The sequence below is a fragment of the Pan troglodytes genome, chromosome 10, assembly GCF_028858775.2.
Source record: "Pan troglodytes isolate AG18354 chromosome 10, NHGRI_mPanTro3-v2.0_pri, whole genome shotgun sequence".
NCBI lineage: Eukaryota > Metazoa > Chordata > Mammalia > Primates > Hominidae > Pan > Pan troglodytes.
The window spans coordinates 51,549,996-51,572,636 of NC_072408.2; the positions used below are offsets into that span (position 1 = coordinate 51,549,996).

At 37.4% G+C, this 22,641-nt stretch overlaps 1 protein-coding gene across 6 annotated transcripts in view; it reads right to left on the reverse strand.

Moving 5' to 3' along the window:
- TMEM117 (transmembrane protein 117) overlaps positions 1-22,641 on the reverse strand; it is a 548,703-nt gene that overhangs the window by 77,260 nt on the left and 448,802 nt on the right. For all 6 annotated transcript variants that reach the window (XM_509012.8, XM_016923597.4, XM_063785727.1 and 3 more), the window contains one exon: positions 12,711-12,870. In XM_509012.8, the coding sequence (XP_509012.2) occupies positions 12,711-12,870 (160 nt within the window). The remainder of the gene's footprint in view (positions 1-12,710; positions 12,871-22,641) is intronic.

Consider the following 22,641-nt stretch of genomic DNA (forward strand, 5'->3'; position numbering starts at 1 on the left):
ATCTAAGGGCCCAACAGCAGTGATTGGATAAAGAAAATGTGATGCATGTACACCCTGGAATATTACACAGCCATGAAAAAGAACAAAATCATGTCCTTTGCAGCAACATAGATTCATCTGAAGGCCGTCATCCTAAGTAAATTAACATAGGAACAGAAAACCAAATCCTGCATGTTCTCACTTATAAGTGGGAGCTAAACATTGGGTACATATGAACATAAAGATGGCAACAAGAGATACTGGGGATTACTAGAGAGGGAAGGGAAGGGACAAGGGCTGAAAAACTGAAAAACTACTTATTGGGTACTATGCTCACTACCTAGGTGATAGGATGATGCACACCACAGATGATAGGATCATCATCCTATGATCATTCATAGGATCATTCATCAACATCAGCATCACACAATATACTCATGTAACAAACCTGCACAAGTACCTCCTGAATCTAAAATAAAAGTTGAAATTATTAAGAAAAATAATGTACCTTGGCCTCCATGACCTTTTCCTTCCCCTGGCTCTTGCCCAGAAACCCATCTGGCATGTAAAGAGGAGGATTGACCTGGCCATCAAATGCCAAAAGAATGGGAGGAAAAATATAAATATATATACACATATATATACACATATATATACACACATATATATACATATATACACATATATACATATATATACACATATACACATATATACATATATACATATATATACATATATACATATATATATTTAATATTAACTGAAAATTTATTGGGAAGCTGAAGCTGGATGTAAGATGTAACATTATGTACAATACAGCAAAATTGTTTTGAAAATCCTCTCTGTTACAATTTCTGTTGGCTGTGGCAGCTGTCATCTCTACGTCCTCCCTCTTTCTTTCCCCATAACAAGTCTTCTCAACCTTCTGCATAGGCAGGAATACTCAACTAGGTTCCTGAGCTTCTCCAGTTTGCATCTACACCCACCACCCTATTCATTAAAACAAAAGATCTTTCTTGGCATTCACCCTCTTTAGAAGGCCCAGGAAGGGATTATAAACAACTACTTATCTTTTTTCTAGACACATTTTTGTGTGTAAATTTATTTTGTTATAAAACTGAGATATATGTACCTCCTTGATTTCCTGCTGTTTCTCTGCTTTAGACCTTATTTGACTTGCCAAATGAATGTACTCAGCTACTGAAATCAAAGGTTGAACAAACGGTATAATCTCTCAGATACAAATATCGTTTTCAGCATACATATATGTATATACATATATATATACACACATAAAAATTAGAGAAAAATGTATCCAGAATATATTTAGTTTTATTTTTCAGCTTTCCACAAATACACAACAGTAGTGATATAGTTTTATAGGAGAAATTCAAAATTCTGAACAATTCCCCAAACATCTTCAAATGCAATAAACTGAGACTATCATCTAGCAGTTTAGAATTTTCTTGCAGTTCTGTCATGTACAGCCATCTGATCAAAGCAATAGCAAACATTCACTTATTACCAGAGTTACATGAGAGCTGAGAAATCATAGTCTAATTTTAAACTCGTATTTCCAGGCAGAATCCCCTAGTGATTCTCATACTACTAGATGTAAGAGGAAGACCCAAGAATCTGCATTTTTAAGCAGAACCCAGGTGCTTCTAATGCAGGTAACTATGATTGCAAGAATCATCTGTAATGATTTAAAGGAACATATATCCCAGGCACCATTACCCACTTACTAAACAAGAAACTCCTGGAGCTCTTCTGATCCAGAGAACTCACATCTCTGTAAAGGTTCCGGTGATTATTTTGTGTGCTTGTGAGAGACGGAGTTTCGCTCTTGTTGCTCAGGCTGGAGTGCAATGGCGCAATCTTAGCTCACCCCAACCTCCGCCTCCAGGGTTCAAACTATTCTCCTGCCTCAGCCTCCAGAGTAGCTGGAATTATAGGCATATGCCACCACACCTGGCTAATTTTGTATTTTTAGTAGAGATGGGGTTTCTCCATGTTGATCAGGCTGGTCTTGAACTCCCGACCTCAGGTGATCCACCCGCCTCGGCCTCCCAAAGTGCTGGGATTAGAGGCGTGAGCCACTGTGCCCTGCCCCCAGTGATTCTTATCATCAGATAACAGTGAGAATCACTGCCTTAGAGTATGCCTCTATTTGTAGGTTATGGCTACATTGTTTCTCCTACTCCAAATTCTTTATATACTGTCATATTACTATAGTTTTTCTTAGTTAAAACCAAAGGTCTGAATGATCAATTGTAATTCAAAGAAAAACTGAAACATTTTTCAACTAAATTAATTTTCTTCTATCCACATTATGTACTTTTGACATGCAAAAACATCATACTTCAAGCATTTAAAAAAATTGACCATCACAAAAAAATCTTGTAACAAGAGGAAGGAAAAAACTGTCATGCTATCAACAAGAAAAGTGGATTCCTAGAAACAAGCTGACTTAACTAAGGTCACACTGCCACTAAGAACTATGCAGCCCTGACTTTAGTCTATTGCAAGAGTGTTCCCGTCATTCACTAAACTTCCTATCACCTGCAATGTGCTTTGTTTTCAACTTTGTATACAGCATATTATTCCATTTTATATGCACAACAGTAAAACAAGTTATGAAAAAAAGTATGGTCTTTGAAGTCAGACAGATCTGTTTTTTTTTTTTTTTTAAATTCTCATTCTGCTGAATCCAGACTGTATCAGTGTGCCTTAGGAAATTCCCATTTTCTTCTCATTTGTAAAATTATAAATAATATTAATAATATTATCCTTATTGGAAAGTTTTGTAAGATTAAATGAAATAAAGTACATCTGAGCATCCAGGACAGTGCCCAGTACATATTAAGTGCTCAATGAATGTTGGCCTTTTAGTTTTTCTGCCTTCTTCTCTCCCTCAACTCCTGTCTTTTTAGTCCAGTAGTGTTTTCATTGCACCATTCTGCTCATCTTAGTAGCTTGTTCCTCATTTCACTGTGCAGTGTTCTCATTATGGTCTCCTGTTACTGGATTCCATATTTAATCTAACTAGACTTGACACTGAGCCTCTTGGACAACATTCTCCAACGTGCCTCTTCACGTCCAACTCCAGAGTTAATAAACCTTGACTTAGAAACTGCCCGTTGGGGTAGTGGGTAGAGGTTCAGAAGACCCAGCTTCTACATCAGGTCCTGCCACTGACTGACTTTATGACCTTAGGCAAATTAAAGAACCTCCCTGGGCTTCAGCTGTAAAACTCAAGATATGAAAAAGTGATCCTAAATTTTCCTCCTGCTCTAAAATTTCATGACTTCATGATATTAATGAACTTGTCGCTCTAACAATAGCTCTTTTTCATTTCTTATTTTAGGCATGAGTTTAAAATGAATGCTCTGAATTATAGAGGATTGTTATACTGGCTTCCATGATTCCATTGCCTACAAAGTTCTTTTGTAATTTGTTCCTTAGCTTTATCATTGTAACTTAAAAAGCTCATAGAGGAGCCCATAGAAATACTTCATATCCCTGACAGCATCCATTAAAAATAGTTACAGGCCGGGCGCAGTGGCTGACGTCTATAATCCCAGCACTTTGGGAGGCCGAGGTGGGCGGATCACAACGTCAGGAGCTCGAGACCATCCTGACTAACACGGTGAAACCCCGTCTCTACTAAAAATACAAAAAATTAGCCCGGCGCGGTGGCAGGCGCCTGTAGTCCCAGCTACTGGGAAGCCTGAAGCAGGAGAATGGCGTGAACCCGGGAGGCGGAGCTTGCAGCGAGCCGAGATGGCGCCACTGCACTCCAGCCTGGGCGACAGAGCAAGAGTCTGTCTCAAAAAAAAAAAAAAAAAAAAAAGTTACAAAGAATCAGTCCATCAGATCTGGGAAAAGCTTGCACCATAGCTTGCATTTAGCATCACCTATACAATTCTGACCTGAAGTACAGCCGTGCTCTGAGTTTGGGTGCCAATAGCATGGCTGAATGTGTCAGTCTTCAATGCTGCACTTTTTTTTACTGGGTACAAGTGAGACAATGACAAGTAGCAACTACTACACAGGACTTCCAGGGCCAACCTTGACACACATGCAAAGATGAGAGTGAGGGATAGGGCTGAAATATTCTTTTCAGAGCGATGGTCAAGCTCTAATTATAAGAAAAAGCACATTCATTGGAAAAATACAAATGCAAATGAGTTATATCTTGCTGCTTCAGGATGGCTTTGAAAAAATTCCTGCCCATCTGCAGTAGTATAGAATTTATATCTTTCCAGTTTTTTAAATCATGTTCTAGCTCTCTTTTAAACGAATACCTCAGGGACTGAAGCATTTTACTTTAAATTGGGATAAAACTTGAATGTCTCTATTTTCCACTTACTTAACCAAATCTTATAATTCCTTCAAACTACATTCTTTCCATGTTATACATAAAAAGCTGAGTGATCTCTCCCGCTCACGATAATCCCTCACAGAATTTACTATCAGTTTCAACTGTCATCTATATCATATGCTAACCAGACTATTAGTTTCATTTTCAAGTGAATGCGTTTGTCACTCCAGTACCCATGATTGAATCCTAAAAGTTTTTGCCTGATAAACCCAATGCTTCCAGCTCACTATTACCTTCTGCCAAATTCCTCTGATACCATGGGCCACCTGTTAGGACATCCTCCTTGGCACTTCATGCAGACTACCCACTTGGCTGGACTCCTTCCTTCTGTATGGACAAACTCACCGTGTTAAGTCTGTCTACTATTTGGAGATCTGTTGCCAGGACTGCTAATAAACATAATGCAGTCCTCCTCCGTGATTCTCCCTGAACAGTCTGTCTCCCCACTGTACTAGCAGTAATGAGGGAAGTGAGAGTAAATAAAGTTGAGATTTAATCCCTTAAGCACATACCATGAGGAGAGTAGGCATTTATGGTTAATCCAGGTATTACCTAAGTGATAAGCCCTTTATTCCACGTCACCACTTGGGACCCTATAACAGAAGCCAGCACTATTGTGTTTTCAAATAGTATTTTTCCTTTAGTAAGGAAAAATGAAGATGTTAAACACATGTAAAGAGGAACTTAAAATAGTTTGAAGAAGTTATAGAAAATACTCCCAAAGCTCAAGGAGATGTTAAATCTAGTGGACAAACATTTAAACAAATCTTTCTTTCTAAGTAGCCTGTAAATGTAATCAGTTGGAATAACTTATCTTGAAAATATATTCCAACTTGTTAAAACACCATGACTATTTAATTAACATAGGTTTATGCTTGTTGCTCTGCCATATGCTCTGAAATGACTGAATCCACTTTCCACAACTGTGACCTCAAAAGAAATGCTGTACTAACGTCAGGTCAATGGGGTTTTAAAATAAAGTCTACCAAGAGTCACAATGTCTATTTTTAAAGTAGTCAACCTACTTCTTAGAGCCACGCACAAAACAGAATACAAACACACTTTAAATCTGTTACATGGTGAAATGTTTGTGGAATGCAATTTTCATGATTATTTTTTCAGTGCATTAACAATTGCTTTTCAGGAAATATCACTTCTCTCCAAGTGCCTTTTGACTATACCACAGAGTGCTTTTTAACACCTAACTGCAATTTATTCAGATTTATATTTAGATAGTTAATTACTGTAAGATCATACTTCAGTGAAAATGACCAAATGTAATATTATTGATAGTTCATTCTCCTGCTGCTGGTATTTCACCTCTTGAAAAATCACATTATTTGGTGCATGTGAAATAATGTTACATTAATTCCTTTACTCTTTCACAAAGCAAAATATTTATGGTAAAACTGCAATGCACTAACCATGCTGTGGGAATGAAAAAATTGATAAAACATTTCCTCTCCTCAAGGAGCTTACACATTATAGGAGGTATGTATGTACACAGGTGACAAGCAGGTACTTAGATAAATTACAGGAGAGAGAAATATTGAAAGATATCAATAGTATAAGGATCCAAAAGTTGATCTTTGAAACGTTCTTTTTTTAATAGTCTCTCCTCTATTCAGCTTCTGTTATGAACTTGATGCACATAAATCTAAGATATTACACACACACCTGCACACACATATCTATGTATATAGGCACACATATATTTGTATTTATTGATATAGAAATATGAGTAGATTTCTGCTAGGTTTATCATCTACTTTCCATTTTTTTCTTTTTCTTTTTAAAATAATTTCCAATTTTATTATAGACTCAGGGGGTCCAAGTGCAGGTTTGTTACATGGGTATATTATGTGATGCTAAGAATTGGGGTATGGATGGCCCTGTTGCCCAGGAGAGAGCATAGTACCTGATGGGTAGTTTTTCGGTCCATTCCCCTCTCCCCTTCTACCCTCTCCAGTAGTCCCCAGTGTCTGTAGTACCCGTTTTTATGTTCACCTGTACTCAATGTTTAGCTCTCATTTATAAATGAGAACATGTGGTATTTGGTTTTCTGTTCCTCTGTTAATTCACTTAGGATGATGGTCTCCAGATGAATCCATGTTGCTGTAAAGGACATCATTTCATTCTTTTTCATGGCTGTAGAGTATGCCATGGTGTTCAGGTACCACATTTTCTTTATCTGATCCACTGTTGATGGGCACCTAGGCTGGATGAACATATGTGTGCATGTGTCTTTTTGGTAGAACAACTTCTTTTCCTTTGGGTATATACTCAGTAATGGGATTGCTGGGTTGAATGCTAGTTCTGTTTAAGCTGTTTGAGAGATCTCCAAACTGCTTTCCACAGTGGTTGAACAATTTACATTCCCACCATTAGTGCATAAGCATTCCCTTTTCTCTGCAGCCTTGCCAGCATCTGTTATTCTTTTTAATCTTTTTTATAATAGGTCAGACTGACAGCTGTGAGATGGTATGTCATTCAGTTTTGATTTGCATTTATCTGATGATTAGTGATGATGAGCATTTTTTCATATGCTTGTTGGCTGCTTGTCTTTTTTTTTTTTGAGAAGTGTCTGTTCATGTTCTTTTGCCCAATTTTAGATGGGATTATCTGTTTTTTGCTTGTTGAGTTGTTTAAGTATCTTTTAAATTCTAGATATTAGACCTCTGTTGGATGTATAGTTTGCAGATATTTTCTCCAATACTGTGGGTTGTCTTTTTACTCTCCTATTTCTTTTTCTGTACAAAAGCTCTTTTGTTTAATTAGGTCTCACTTGTCAATTTTTGTTTTTGTTGCAATTGCTTTTGGGGACTTAGTCATAAATTCTTTGCCAAAGCCAATGTCAAGAAGGAAGAGTCTTTCCTCATGGTTACCACTGCCCCAGGCCCATGGCAAGTACTGCCTGGCTACTGCTGATGTTCACACAAGATCCAATGGCTGTTTAGTCAGCTTATGGTATATACTGCCAGGCCTGGCTCTCTCCTTTCAAGAATGGGCTCCCCTCTGGCCCAGGATGAGTCCAGATGTGTCATCTAGGAGCCAAGGCCTGGAGTCAGGAACCTCAGGAGCCAACTCTGTGCTCTACCCCACTGCGGCTGAGCTGGTACCCAAGCTGCAAGACAAAGTTCCCTTTACTCTTCACTCTGCTTTCCTCAAGTAGAAGGAATATCTCGCCATGGCCACCACAGGTGGGGATGTTTGGGTTTCACCTGAAACCAACATGGCTCTGGATGTCACTCAAGGCTGCAGTGAGTACTGCCTAGCTACTCCTTATGTTCATTTAAGGCCCAAGGGCCCTTTAGACAATGGGTGATTAATCTTGCCAGAACTGAGTCCTTCCCTTCAAGTCAGTGGGTTCCCTTCTGGCCCAGAAATGTTGTCCAGAGGTAGAACCTGAAATAGGGGCCTCAGGACTCTGTCTGGTGCCCTATTCTACTGTAGTAAGCTAGTATCCAAGTTGCAAGACAAAGTCCTCTTTACTGTCTGCTCTCCTCTCCTGAAGCAGAGGAAAGGAGTCTGTCCTGGAGCTGTGAGCTGCACTACTAGGGACTGAAGAAGGAGTGGTTCAAGCACTCCCTTGGCTACCCTGGCTGGTGTCTCACTAGGTCGCATGACACAAAGTCTACTGCCTCCAAGCTCAGCACAGCACAAGGACTAGCCAAGAAATTCCAAGTCCTTGTGGCCTAGACTGCCTTTCAAATTTATTTGGGATCCCAAAGCACTTTAGCCTGCAGTTGGGAGGCTACCAGAAATTCCCCTCTGGCTAGGGCTGGTCTAGATGCTCTCTATGTGTGCCAGCTGAATTTTGCCCTGTGTTGCATTCTGCTATGACAGGCAGCACTAAGTTCCAATGCAAAGTCCCATAGTCACTGTGCTCTCCTCCCTCCCCTAAGCACATAGATTCTGTGCCACGTGGCCACTGCTGGGGGATGGGGGAAGAGAGGTATCAGCAATTCAAGACTGTCTCTCTTACACTCTTCAGTGCCTCTTTCCTAATATAATGTTAAAACCAAGCACTGTGATCATTCATCTGATTTTTGGTTCTTATGGAGGTGCTTTCTTATATGAATTGTTAAATTTCATGCTCCTATAGGGGGATGATCACTGGAAGGTTCTATCTGGATATTTTGCTCCATTTGTCCCACTTTTTTCCTTTGTTTACAAACATATTTTAACTCTTTTTTTAAAAATTGTGTAAATTTATGGGGTACAAGTGTAATTTTCATACATGGATAGATTGTGTAGTGGTGAAGTCAGCACTTTTAGGATATCCATTACCTGAATCTTTTCCTTAACCTAGCAAAGAAGAAAGGTGGGTGGGATATGCTACAAGTCAAATACTTATGCAAAGAAATAGAGGGATATATATAAATCAAATGACATAATTACAAATACTTAACAGAAACTGAGATAAAGTTTTCCTTAGAAGAATGTTTTCTCTACAATTTATTTCTTGTGTCCTGTACGTAGCATGTGTGAGTCACGTTACACTTTGCTGGTATCTGTTTATGCCCTAGTTCTAGTGAGTTTACTAAAACCACAGAAAAATGTGATACAACAATAAAGGTAGAAAAATCCTATTTAGTAAATATCTATAAAAATTAATGATTTACTTTCTCTAAAAGTATTCAGAACTGGCCTGCTAATTTTATTAAAAATAATAAAAAGAACTTTACAAAAGTAGCACCAAATTCTAATGGTTTCTTTTTAAAAAAAATTACAATACCAGCTGGGCACAGTGGCTCATGCCTGTAATCCCAGCACTTTGGGAGGCTGAGGTGGGCGGATCACCTGAGGTTGGGAGTTCGGGACCAGCCTGACCAACATAGAGAAACCCCATCTCTACTAAAAAAAAAAATACAAAATTAGCCAGGTATGGTGGTGCATGCCTGTAATCCCAGCTACCTGGGAGGCTGAGGCAGGAGAATCGCTTGAACCCAGGAGTCGGAGGTTGCAGTGAGCCGAGATCACGCCATTGCACTCCAGCCTGGGCAACAAGAGTGAAACTCCATCTCAGAAAAAAAAAAAATTACAATACCTTTCTATAGTATAAGTGGAATTTTCCTACCAATAGAAAACCTAGGATCGACTGCTTTCAAATCATTTAAATAATTCTAATAAGGACAGGTGTTTTAGTGACACTAATTTTACTTTATTTTTCTTTCATCTGGAATATGTAAATATGGGATGAATTAGAACACAGTTTAGTTGGTTGTGAACTTGTTAGGATATTTGTCTTATATATTTTCAAATGTCTTGAGTACATATGCTTTCTGGGGCTCTGTTTCCTTAAATTAACTCTCTTACCACATGTACTAGTTCCTACAACTTCTACATGATGCTCACAAAGAGGGATACAGTTTACACATGACTCAGTGCTTAGCTGTCACTTCTTTATCCTCATCAAGCAGTTATTACTCTGGGCCTACTCCTGCCATGTAAGGCACTTTGCTTGGGAAGCTCCAGGGATATGAAGAGTTATGAGGAAAAAGTGACATATTGATTTGCAGTTCAGGTAAAAAGTGCTACAGGAGTTCTGAAGAGGAAGTGATCACATGACTTTAATGAAGAGAAAGTTGAAATGGTCTCCAATGGTAGGATCTAAATGAGCAGAACAGAAAAGGCACAATCTGTAGAGGAACAAGAGACTCCTGACACTGGGGAATAAGTATGCTGTGGGCAAATGCCCAGCAGCAAATATGTTGATCTGGGTGGAACTAGAGCATAGAAGACGTGGGAGAATACAGAGTCAGGGCCAGACCATGGAGGTCACTCAGAGAGCTCCCAGAGGCTGGACTCTCCTCTCGGACAATGAGGAGTCATGGACAATATCTAGGGCTGAGAAGTGTAAAACATGACATTTCCAACTGGAAGGTTATGAAGAAGAGCTGCATAGGGCATATGGTACGTGGATGTGTGGTGGCAGAAGATCCATAGGAGATTAAATAGTATAGAGGGGAGTCAAGACTGGAATGGTGGCAAGGAAATGAGATAGAAGAATGATATTAAAGGCATAAAGATAAATCAGTAGGCCTGGCTAGCTGACTTAGTGTTAGGGGAGACAGAAAAGAAGAAGAGACCTAAATTTTGGGGCTAATTTTTTACTCATCTTTATATTAGAAACCTACTAATTTGGAGTTATAGCCCAACCTCTCTCCCCTTTTCTTTCAGATGACCTCACCACCATAGCCTCCCATGCTGAGCCCATGAGTTTCTCCAATTCCTTCCTAGGAAATCTGGAATCAGGCCTGACAGCTAGAGGGTGATTGCCCTCTGAGGTGTCGGCAGTAGCCATTTTCTTCTATTTGAACGAGAAACCTGGAAAGGCCATTTTACAATAAGAGAAAAAAAAAAAGAGAAGGCAAAAACAAAAAAGATAAGAGATGGAAAATAAATGCTAGGTCTGGATTCCCTGTTACACCCTGGTCTCTGCTTTCATGTGTCCCTAGAGGCAACTACATCCCTCCTCTTGAATTGGGTAGGATATCCCTAAAATTCAGCAATACATTCCTCCTTTGATTAAATTAGCTTGGCAGGGTTATTGCTACTTGTAGCCAAAATGGTCCAAACTTAAATATTCCTCAGCATAAACTCTTCATCGTCGGTCATTTGGTGCTCTGACTACTCTCTGAACACTTCAGCATGTTATTAACATTTTACATTGTTATGATATTTTTTCATCTAGAATGTCTTTCCCTTCCCCTTTGCTGACTCTGCCTATGTAAATCCTGACTATCCTTTCTTTCTTCCATCTGTCTTTATTAAGCAGTTTTTGAGTGAATCTATAATATCTGTAAATTACAATGTTATATTTTCCCACTTGAAGTCCTTGATTTTAGTGAACTTATTGGAAGAATACTTAAAACTTACACAAATAGAGTAGAAGTATGAGGATGGTAATGGACAATCAAAGAATTTATGCTCTCAAATATATGAATGTAAGCAAATTCAATTAGACAACAGTCTACTGGGCTACTAATACCATTGACTTTAAGATGGGTTCAGAGAGGTATCAGTAGGCCATTTGGCCAATGTGGACATTTTACAAGAGAAATTATATTAGTTAGGAAATAGAGGAAGATAAAAATAGCCTTTATATAAGTAATGCATGATACATTATTGCATAAGTGCTAAAAATTCAATTCTGTAGATACCCATGGGACGTCCTACAGCTTAGTAACAGGCAGATCTAGAACCTGCCAGTGCTGTCTAACTCAAAGTCAGATTGGAAAGTTTTTTCCATTGCTATTTCAGGAAATAAGAAATTTATCAATTTTCAAATGCAACAAAAATATTCCGTTTTACCTCTTTAAATAATTTTTAAAAATGATAGTGTATTTTAAAATATTATCTATTAAAGTAGTAATATACTCAAAGAACCATCTTGAACCTAATGCCCAAGATATATTATTTAACAAATTAAAAAAAATCAATAAATAAACTGTTATTCTCTTTTGAGACAACACTGAATATCTCTCATAAAGGCCTCTTTTTGCCTCTAGAAATGAGAAAACCAATCTGCTATCCTGTGAAATCTCACATAAATTCAGAATACAATGGAGTATTCCTTCAGTAATTGTAGTCTTTGGTCTGGTGACTTACAATGCCTCAGGAGGGAAAAAAAAATTGCCTTATGAAAGCAATAAGAAAATGTCTAACAAATGGATGGATATTTAATGAGCAAGAAATAGCTAGTGTCTCTTTCTGCCCCATTCAAAAGAAGAGTCCTAAAACGCCAAACAGTCACACCAGATTACATGAGTAACACTGGTTAGTGTGATGCTATTGTATGAAAAATCTGTTGCTAAGCAGGGCAGAAATACGGTTTACATGAAAATGGAATGATCTCTGGTGAATACTGAAAGAAAGTAACAATTTCCATAACCAGAAAAAGAATTTTTACATCACTCCATTTCAACTGCTATAAAACCCTGAGTTGCTTTGACAATTGCTTTTCCCTGCTTTGCTGCTTTTATATAATCCTCATGTCTGCAGCTTTCCATTTACTAAATGACAAGGATTTTTGGTTTTTGTTTCTGAGTGTGTTTTTTTTCCCCCTAAAGCCTAGGCAGAAAATAACAATGTGCTATATGGTTTCTAGGGGCCCACCTTGCAATGTTCATAAAATACATTTTTGGTGCCCCTCTTATAAAAGTCCAATTGGCTTTCCCTCCCAGTATAATAGCTGAAAATATAAACAGAGAAGGCCCCATCAAAAGTAACTGTAAACGCTGTACTTATTTAGATTTATGGAGCCTGTTGCCATATCCTGTTTGTTATACTGGGAACAGAGCATGCAGCAGCTTCACTGAGGGGAGGGAAATACACTTACCTGCATCACAATAAGAAGGTCAAAGACCAAGATAAAAGAAGCAAGGAATGCTCTGGAAACTTCATCACTGGGCAAAAATCCCCGATTCAGCTTGTCCCAGCTGATCCAGTCCGTTGTAATCACAAGTACAACCACAGACGTCAGAGTAAAAAGAACTGTCCTGTAAGGAACAAGACACTCATTAAAGAACATAAGGCATAAAATATAGATACTAGAGAGTGCATGTTATCTGTGCTGTATTAAATGTCTGCCCCTTGGCAAGTACCTATCCTAAGGCATATTAGCCAAAAGGAAGATGAAAAAAGTTGGCCGGGCATGGTGGCTCATGCCTGTAGTCCCAGAACTTTGGGAGCCCAAGGCAGGTGGATCACCTGAGGTCAGGAGTTCGAGACAAGCCTGTCCAACATGGTGAATCCCTGTCTCTACTAAAAATACAAAAAAATTAGCCAAACGCAGTGGTGTGCGCCTGTAGTCCCAGCTACTTGGGAGGCTGAGGCTGGAGAATCACTTGAACCTGGGAGATGGAGTTTGCAGTGAGCCGAGATTGCGCCACTGCACTCCAGCCTGGGTGACAGAGCAAGACTCCATCTCAAAAAAAAAAAAAAAAAAATTAAATGCCTTCTATCAAAAGCAATTTTCCCCAAAGAACATTAAGATAATAATTATGGAACAAATAATTAACAACAACAATATTAAAAATGACTTTGGTTAGCGCAGTAAGTGTCCCAAGAAAACATTGGTGTGTAGCTCTTAGTAAACCTGTACATTGTTTACCAAGGGTAGTGGACATGCAATGTAAGAAGATAAGGCAGATGGTGAATGGGTGAGGAAATCTTTGGATTCCATTATCCTTCTACAAAAGAGAGGGATAGTTAGACCAGACTCATCACCATCTCTAAGACTTGATAAGCTCCATACAGGGACCACCTCTAAAAGCCAATAATGTAGCCTGTTCTCATAGGACATATATCATCCATGGCTTGTGGTCTACTGACCTCTCTCCATGTCAGAGCAACTGCTCCCTGCTAGATAAGATACTAGGAGCCTGACATTTTCTCTTATCTATCTTTGTAGCCCCCATAAAATCTTGCATACGTATACACAGATGGAATTCAATGAGGGTTAGTTGAAACTAAAGCATTTTTAAAAATCAGAAAAATACTCAAATTAGTCTTTAATGCTGACTTTTAAAGTAGATCTGAAATGTGGGTGATGAAAATTTGATCTGCCAGAGAATTGTCCATAATGTAGTTAAGCCTGTGCTTTTCAGGGCTATATTGATGGCTAGATATTGTTTAGAATTATAAGAAGAAAAAAAAAATTATTTGAAATAAATTTAATCAGATAAAAATGCAAGAAAGAAAAGGGAAATAAAGGAAAACAGAAGAAAACATAGAGGTGAAATAACATTGTAGAACACATATCCATTTTGGCAATTAACAAAACCGTTTTTGCCCTCTAATGTCTTATAATAATTGAAACTCATAAAAAATAATATGAATCTTCATAGAATTCTCTTTTCAATTGTACATAGTGTAAACCTCTAAGCCAAAAATTTGGTTTTCCTTTTCACAATTTCTTATTTGAGGCAAGTTATACTTTAATTAATGGATATAAAGAAACACTTCTTATGTTTTTTTTTCTCCTCATGAATGGAAAGATACATTATTTTTTAAAATTTTAGAAAATAAACATTCCTATTAAACCTCATTATTTTATTAAAATTGCAAACTTTCAAAAGAATTTGACTCACGACCTCTAAAATATAAAATACAGATTGTCTCCTGCTGTGGTGTAGAGTAACTTTGATCACAAAAATTCAAATGAATTAAATAAGCATGGGAGAAGTTCTAACTAATTATTATAACTCAATAGATAGAAATTGCAAGTATTATGTAATAAGAATAGTGGGATTTAAGCAAAATTTTCTCCAGGTTAAGTCTATGTGTTTTTGATTTTGTTTTCTTGAGCTTGAGAAACCTCAAACAACTCTGAATGAAATCACCACAATTTCTTTTTTCAAGAAGGAATATAGCAGCCTTGATGAAGAATAAATATTGATTATTATTCAAAGTTTTTTGGTAGTAAGGGTATTTTCTTATCATTCTTGGCTTTTCAAATGCATTTCCCACAAGGATGCTATAAATATATACACTTTACAGGAATGCACTCATATGGCTGTATAGGTTGGTAAATAGTTGGGGCTCCAATTTCCTTATGTCCCACTTTCTTTTTCTCCCCAGCCTCCTTCACAGAGCCTCTCACCTCCCTGTTATCCAGCACTGCCTGGTTAACCTCTGGGGAAACAAGGGTACTCTAGTACCTCACTCTAATTCTATAGCCAGTGTCTATTCTATTGGTCAGAGCCTGTGCTCTGTGGTATTTTTAATATCGTTACTGTATTTTCACCTGGAACCCCCTTTAGTAAAGACAGTTGATTAAGAAGAATTAATACTCTAATATTACTTCATAGGTCTAAAAATGTAAACTGATACTGTAAAATTAAATATTTATTCAGAGGCACATTTTTAGGTGTGAAAGTCTAGGAGTTTGGAATAAGTGTCTGCTGAGAAATTAGAAACCTCATCTATTACAATATTTATAAAGGAACTATTCTAGGAGTCAGCAAGACAGCAGAATAGGAGATCCTCTACTCATATCCTCCCACAGAACAATAATTTGGCAGCTATCTATGGAAAAAAGTGCCTTTTTCGAGCTTTGGATTCAGATACGAAGTCCAAGACTGATCAGGGCTGTCTGAGAGGGCAGGCTTGTACCCAGTTGCCAGGCTTATGAACAGTGGTCCTGGATACAGACCCAGAAACAGCCTCAGCCCCCTATGAACTTGGCTACAACTCCATTTGGCCTTTGTCCTGCCACCAGAATCATCCACCAAGGAATGAGGGAGGAGTCATGCCCACATGCACTTTGTACAACAGACCGGCTGATCTCAGCCCTAGCTGTCGACCGTAAAGAGGCCCTGTAATTCAGCTCTAGCCATTCTCACCTGTAGTCTGACAGCATTTCTTCCCACACAGGGACCTGCCAGGAGATATGCCCATTCATGCCCTGGTGGCAGTCCCACCAACTTTGGTCCCACTGTAGATGCTGAAAGAGCCCTTTAACTTGGTTCCAGCTCCTCTCAGCTGTGATCTGAGAGCAGTTCGGCCCACCAAGGGACTTTATAGGAAACATGCTTATCCATGCTCCCAGAAATAGGCCTCAGGCTGAATGTAGATCCTGAAGTAGACCTGTGACCCAGCTCCAGCCCTGCTCGGCTGCAGTCAGGGGCAGTCTTGCCCAGTCAAGAACCTGGCAGGAGGTACATTTGTCTGTGACCCTGGAGAGAGACCTAAAAACACTGAACTCAGCTGTGGACCCTGAAGCACACTCTGTAACTCAGTTCTAGCCCCTCTCAGCCATAGTCCAGGACCAGTTCTGCCTGACCAAGGATCCACCTAGTGACCCAGTGGGAGCCCTCTTAAGAACCTGGAGAGAAAGACACCAAATAGTATACCTGGTAATAGGCCTACCATCTGTGGAGCCAACTGTGGAATCTAAAGCACACCCTTGCCCTAGTGTCTGTTCTACTGCCCAAAGTCCAATCTGTCTTGAGACCAGACAGGATCCATATACACTCTGCTCCTCGTAAGAACCAGCAAAAGTCTCGTGACCCAGTTAAAATTCCAGTCGACTGTGGTCCCAAAACCAATCCTAGCAGGCTGGGAACCCTACAGGAGAAGGTCAATATCTGCCAAAGCCAATCTGTAAAGACTTGAACAGGTATTTGTTCCTTCAAATGCAGACACAAATGCAAAGCTACACAGACAATAAAGAATTAGATAAACATGACACCACAGAAGGAAACTAATAAGCACCAGTAACAACCCCAAAGAAATTGAGATCTATGAACCGTCTGACAAAGAATTCAAAACAATCATATTAAAGAAGATCAATGGGATGGAAGAGGAAACAGACAACTAAATGAAATCAGAAAAACAATGCATGAACAAAATTAGAAGTTCATAAAAAATAGAAACCATAAAAAAAAACAGAAATCCTGGATTGAAGAATACAATAATAGAACTGAAAAATTCAAAAGAGAGCTACAATATCATATTTAATCATGGAGAAGAAAAAAATATCAAACTTAAAGACAGGTCACATGAAATTAGCCAGTTAGAGGAATGACAATTAAAAAAGAGTAAAGACAGCATACTAGGCCAAGCGTAGTGGCTTATGCCCGTAATCCCAGCACTTTGGGAGGCCAAGGCAGGTGGATTGCTTGAGGTCAGGAGTTCGAGACCAGCCTGGGCAACACAGTGAAACCCTGTCTCTTAAAAAAAGAAAAAAGAAAATTCAGCCAGGCATAGTGGCCTGCGCCTGCAGTCCCAGCTACTCGGGAGGCTGAGGCAGGAGAATCACTTGAGCCCAGGAGGCAAAGGTTGCAGTAAGCCAAGATCACACCACTGAACTCCAGTCTGGGTGACAGAGCAAGACCCTGTCTCAAATAAATAAATAAATAAATAAATAAATAAATACAATATATATAGAAAGAGAGCATACTAACCTATGGGTACCATCAAGATAATAAATACGCGATTTATGAAAGTCACAGGAGAAGAGAGAAAGAAAGAAACAGAAGGCTTAAAGAAATAACGTCTGAAAACTTCCCAGAGGGATACAGACAGCCAGATTTATGAAGCTCAAAGAATCTAAAGAAGGACCCACCCAGAGAATATTTTTCTGAGACACATTACAGTAATTCCCCTTTATCTGTGGTTTCACTTTCAATGCTTTCATTTACCTACAGTCAGTCAACCACAGTTTGAAAATACTATACGGAAAATTCCAGAAATAAACAATTCACAAGTTTTAAATTGCATTCTGTTCTGAGCAGAGTGATGAAATCTAACTCTGTCCTGCTCTTTCTTGTCCAGGATGTGGATTATCCCTTTTTCCAGGATATGACACTGAGTATGCTAACAGTCATTTAGTCACTTAGTAGCCATCTGTTATCAGATTGACTGTGGTGGTATTGCAGTTTGTGTTCAAGTAATACTTCTTTTACTTAATAATGGCTCCAAAGCACAAGAGTAGTGATGCTGGCAATTTGGATATGCCAAAGAGAAGCCATCAAGTGGAAAGGTGAAAGCTCTTGACTTAGTAAAGAAAGAAAAAAAATGGTATGCTGAGTTTCCCAAGATCCATGGTAAGAACAAATCTTCTACCCATGAAATTAAGAAGAAAAAATGGAAATTCATACTAGTTTCCATTTGCTGTTGCACTTCAGACTGCAGAAGTTATGGTCACAATGTGTGATAAGCAAAGATGGAAAAGGCATTAAATTTGTTTGTAGAAGACATGAACAGAAACAGGTTCCAACTGATGGCAATTGGATTCAGTACTATCCACAGTTTCAGGCATCCACTGGGAATCTTAGAATTTATTCCTCACAGATAGAGAGGGAATACTTTATGATCAAATTGACAAAAGTCTTCAATAAAGAGGGAAACTTTAAAGCAGCAAGAGAAAAGAGACTCATCACAAAGAAGGGTACCCTGATAAAACTATTGGTGAACATCTCCATAAAAAACCTTGAAAACCAGGAGAGAGTGGAATGATATATTCAAAGTGTTCAGGAAACGAAGAGTTAAAAAAGAATGCTATATCCAACAAGGCTGTCTTTCAGAAATGTAGGAGAGAGAAGGACTTTTCCACAGAAGCTAAGGCTAAGGGAATTCATTGCCACTAGATCTGACTTTTAAAAGAATGCTGAAGGTAGAACTTAATGCTAAATTGAACTGAAAAGATGCTAATTAACAAAATAAAAATATCTGAATGTATAAGATTCACTAGTAAAGTTAAAAATATAGTCAAGTTCAGAATATTGTAATAGTTGTATATAAACCACTTGTAACTTTACAGTAAAAGTTAAAAAACAAAAGTATTAAAAATAACTATAGATACACTAGTTTGTTAAAGATATACAATATAAAGAGATGCACGGTGTGACATCAATAGCATAAAACGTTGACTGGGGAGTAAAAGTGTAGAGTGTTTGTATGCAACTGAAGTCAAGTTCTTATCAACTTAAAATGGAATGTTATAAGATCTTTTACGCAAGCCTCATTGTAACCACAAAGAAAAAACCTCTAGTAGACACACAAAAGACAAAAAGGAATTAAAAATATAAGATTATAGGAAATTATCAAAATACAAAGAAAGACAGCAGGAGAAAAAGAAAGGAACAGAAGCATAGCAAAACATTTTAAAAAGTGGAAGTCATAAGTCTTTACCTATCAATAATTAGTTTAAATGTAAACGGATTACATTCTTCAATCTAAAAATGCAGAGTGGCTGAATAGATTCAAAAAGCAAAAACAAGAGCCCATTATAAGCTGCCTATAAGAGAATCATTTTAGTCTTAAGGACACACATATGCTGAAATGTAGGAATGGGAAAAGATATTCTAATCAAATGGTAACCAAAAGACAGCAGGGGTGGATATATTCAAATTAGACAGAATGGACTTTCAGTCAAAATCTGTTACAAGAAACAAAGATGGTCATTATATAATAACAAATGGTCAATATATAAAGAGAATGTAACAATTTTGAATATATATATATCCAGTACCAGAGCATCTAAACATACAAGGCAACTACTAACAGAACTGAAAAAAAAGAGACAGCAATACAATAATAATAGGGGACTTCAATTTCTATTTGCAACAATGAATAGATCATACAGATCAAAATAAACAACTAAACAATGGACTTGAATAACACCATACACCAAATGACTAACAAATATATTCAAAACATTCCATCTGAAGCAGCAAAATGAACCTTCTTCTCCAGCATACATGGAACATTCTTCAGGATAAGATCATATATTAAGCCACAAAACAGCACTTTATCTTTTCTGACCACAATAGTATGAAACTAGAAATCAGTAACAGGAAGATTTTGTAAAATTCACAAGCATATGAAAATTAAACAACATGCTACCTGAACAACCAATGGGTCAAAGAAGAAATCAAAAGGGAAATCAGAAAGTATCTTGAGACCACAAAAAATAAAAACAGAACGTACCCAAACTGATAGGATGCAGCAAATACAGTTCTAAGAGGGAAGTTTATAATCATAACTGCCTATAATAAGCATAAAGATCCCAAATAAAACGCTAAATTTTATACCTCAAGGAACTAGGAAAAGAAGAACAAACTAAACTAATGCCAAAGTTAGTAGAAGATAGGATGTAACAAAGATCAGAGCAAAAATAAATCAAATAGAGACTAATAAAACAATGAAATACCAACAAAGCTAAAACTTGGTTTTTTGAAAATGTAAACAAAATTGATAAACATTTAGCCATACCAACCAAGAAAAAAAGAAGGGACTCAAATAAAATTATAAATAAAAGGGAAGACACTACAACTGATACCACAGAAATACATAGGGTCATAAGAGACTACTCCGAATAATAATATTCCAACAAATTGGATAACCTGGAATAAGGATAAATTCCTAGAAACATACAAGTTACCAAGACTGAATAATGAAGAAGTAGAAAACCTGAACAGACCGATCATGAGTAAAAACCTCTAAAGAAAAGCCTAAAACCTGATAGCTTCACAAGTGAATTATATCAGATATTTAAAGAGGAATTAGTATCAATCCTTCTCAAATTCTTCTAAAAATTCAGAAGGAGAGGATACCTCCAATCTCATTTTAAGAAGCTAGCATTATTCTGATACTAAAGCCAGATATGGATACTATAAAAAAAGAAAATCATAGGTCAATATTCCTAATGAATATAAATACAAACATTTTTAAGAAAATGTAATCAAACCAAATTAACAACACTTTAAAAGAATACCATGATCAAATGACATTTATCCTTGGCAAGCAAGGATATGTTAGCTTACACAAATCAATAAATGTGATGCATCACATTAAGAGAATAAAGGATACAAATCATATGATCATCTCAAATGCAGAGAAAGCATTTGATAAAATTCAACATTATTCCATGATAAAAACTCTCAACTAATAAGGTACAGAAGAAATGTACCTCAAAAGAACTAAGGCTATATATAACAACCTCTCAACCAACATCATACTTAACAATGAAAAAAGATGAAAGCTTTTACTTTAAGATCAGGAACAAGAAAAGATGCCCACCCTCATCATTTCTATTTAACATGGTACTGAAAGTCTAGCCAGAGCAATTAGGCAAGAAAATGAAATAAAAGATATCCAAATCAGAAAGGAAGAAAAACTGTTTCTGATTGCAGATAACATGATCTTACATATAGGAAACCCTAAAGACTCCACCAAAAAAAAAAAAAAAAAAAAAAAAAAAACTGTTAGAACTAATAAACAAATTGAGTAAAGTTGCAGGACAAAAAAATCAACATACAAAAGTTAGCTGTGTTTCTACATACTAATAATAAACCATCTAAAAAAGAATCAAAACAATCCACTTTACAAAAGAATAATAAAGAATAAAATTCTTGCAAATAAATTTAACAGACACTGAAAATTGTAAGATGTTGATGAAAGAAACTGAAGAGACAAATAAATGGAATACTTCCTATCTTCAGAGATGGGAATAATTAATACTGCTAAAATATCCATATTACCCAAATAAATCTACAGATTCAATGTAATCCCTATAAAAATTCCAATGGCATTTTTCAAAGAAATCAGAAAAACATTTCTAAAATTAATATAAAACTATAGAAGATGGTGAATAGCCAAACGAATCTTGGGAAAGTACAGCAGGGCCAGGCACAGTAGCTCATGCCTAAAATATCAGTGCTTTGGGAGACCAAGGTAGGAGGATCTTGAGATTGGAAGTTCCAGACCACCCTGGGTAACATAGTGAGACCTCGTTTTTATATATAAAAAATTAATAACCAGCTGGGGCTGATGGTGCATGCTTATAGCCCCAGCAACTCCAGAAGCTGAGGTGGGAGGATTGCTTGAGTCCAGGAGTTTGAGTTTGCAGTGAGCTATGACTAAGCCATTGCACTGCAGCCCAGGTGACAGAGAGAGACACTTGTCCTTAAAAAATAAGAACAAAACTGGAGGTGTCACACCTTCTGATTTCAAATTATGTTACAAAGCTATAGTAATCAAAACAGTATGCTGCTGGCATAAAAATGAGATACATAGACCAATAGAACAGAGAGCCAGAAATAAACCCATACATAGACAGTCAACTAATCTTTGACAAAAGCACTAAGAATACAAAGAGAATGGCATTGTGATAAATGAATATCCACATACAAAAGAAAGAAATTAGACACCTACATCATACACAAATATTAACTCAAAATGGATTAAAGACTTAAATGTAAGGCCTGAAATCATAAAACTCTTATAAGAAAACAGGGAAAAAGCTCCTTGACACTCGTATTGGCAATGATTTTTTGTATATGACACAAAAAGCAGAGGCAAAAAAATAAAAAATAAGCAAATGGGATAACATCAAAGTAAGAAACTTACGTACTGCAAAAGAAACAATCACACTTATGTACTGCAAAAGAAATAAAAAGGCAAGCTATGAAATGGGAGATGGTTTTACAAACCTTGTATCTGACAAGGGGTTAATATTAAAAATATATAAGGAACTCATACAAGTTAATAGCAAAAAATGAAATAACCTGGTTAGAAAATGGGCAAGGGGTGTGAATAAACATTCTTCCAAAGAAAACATACAAATGCCCAACAGGTGTATTAAAAGGTGCTTTATCTCACTAATCATGGGAAATGCAAATTAAAACTACAATGACATATTGCTGTTAGAATGGTTATTATCAAAAAGACAAGGGATAACAAGTGTTGGTGATGGTGTTAAGAAAAGGGATCCCTAGACTCAGTGCAGTGGCTGTAATCCCAGCACTTTGGGAAGCTGAGGC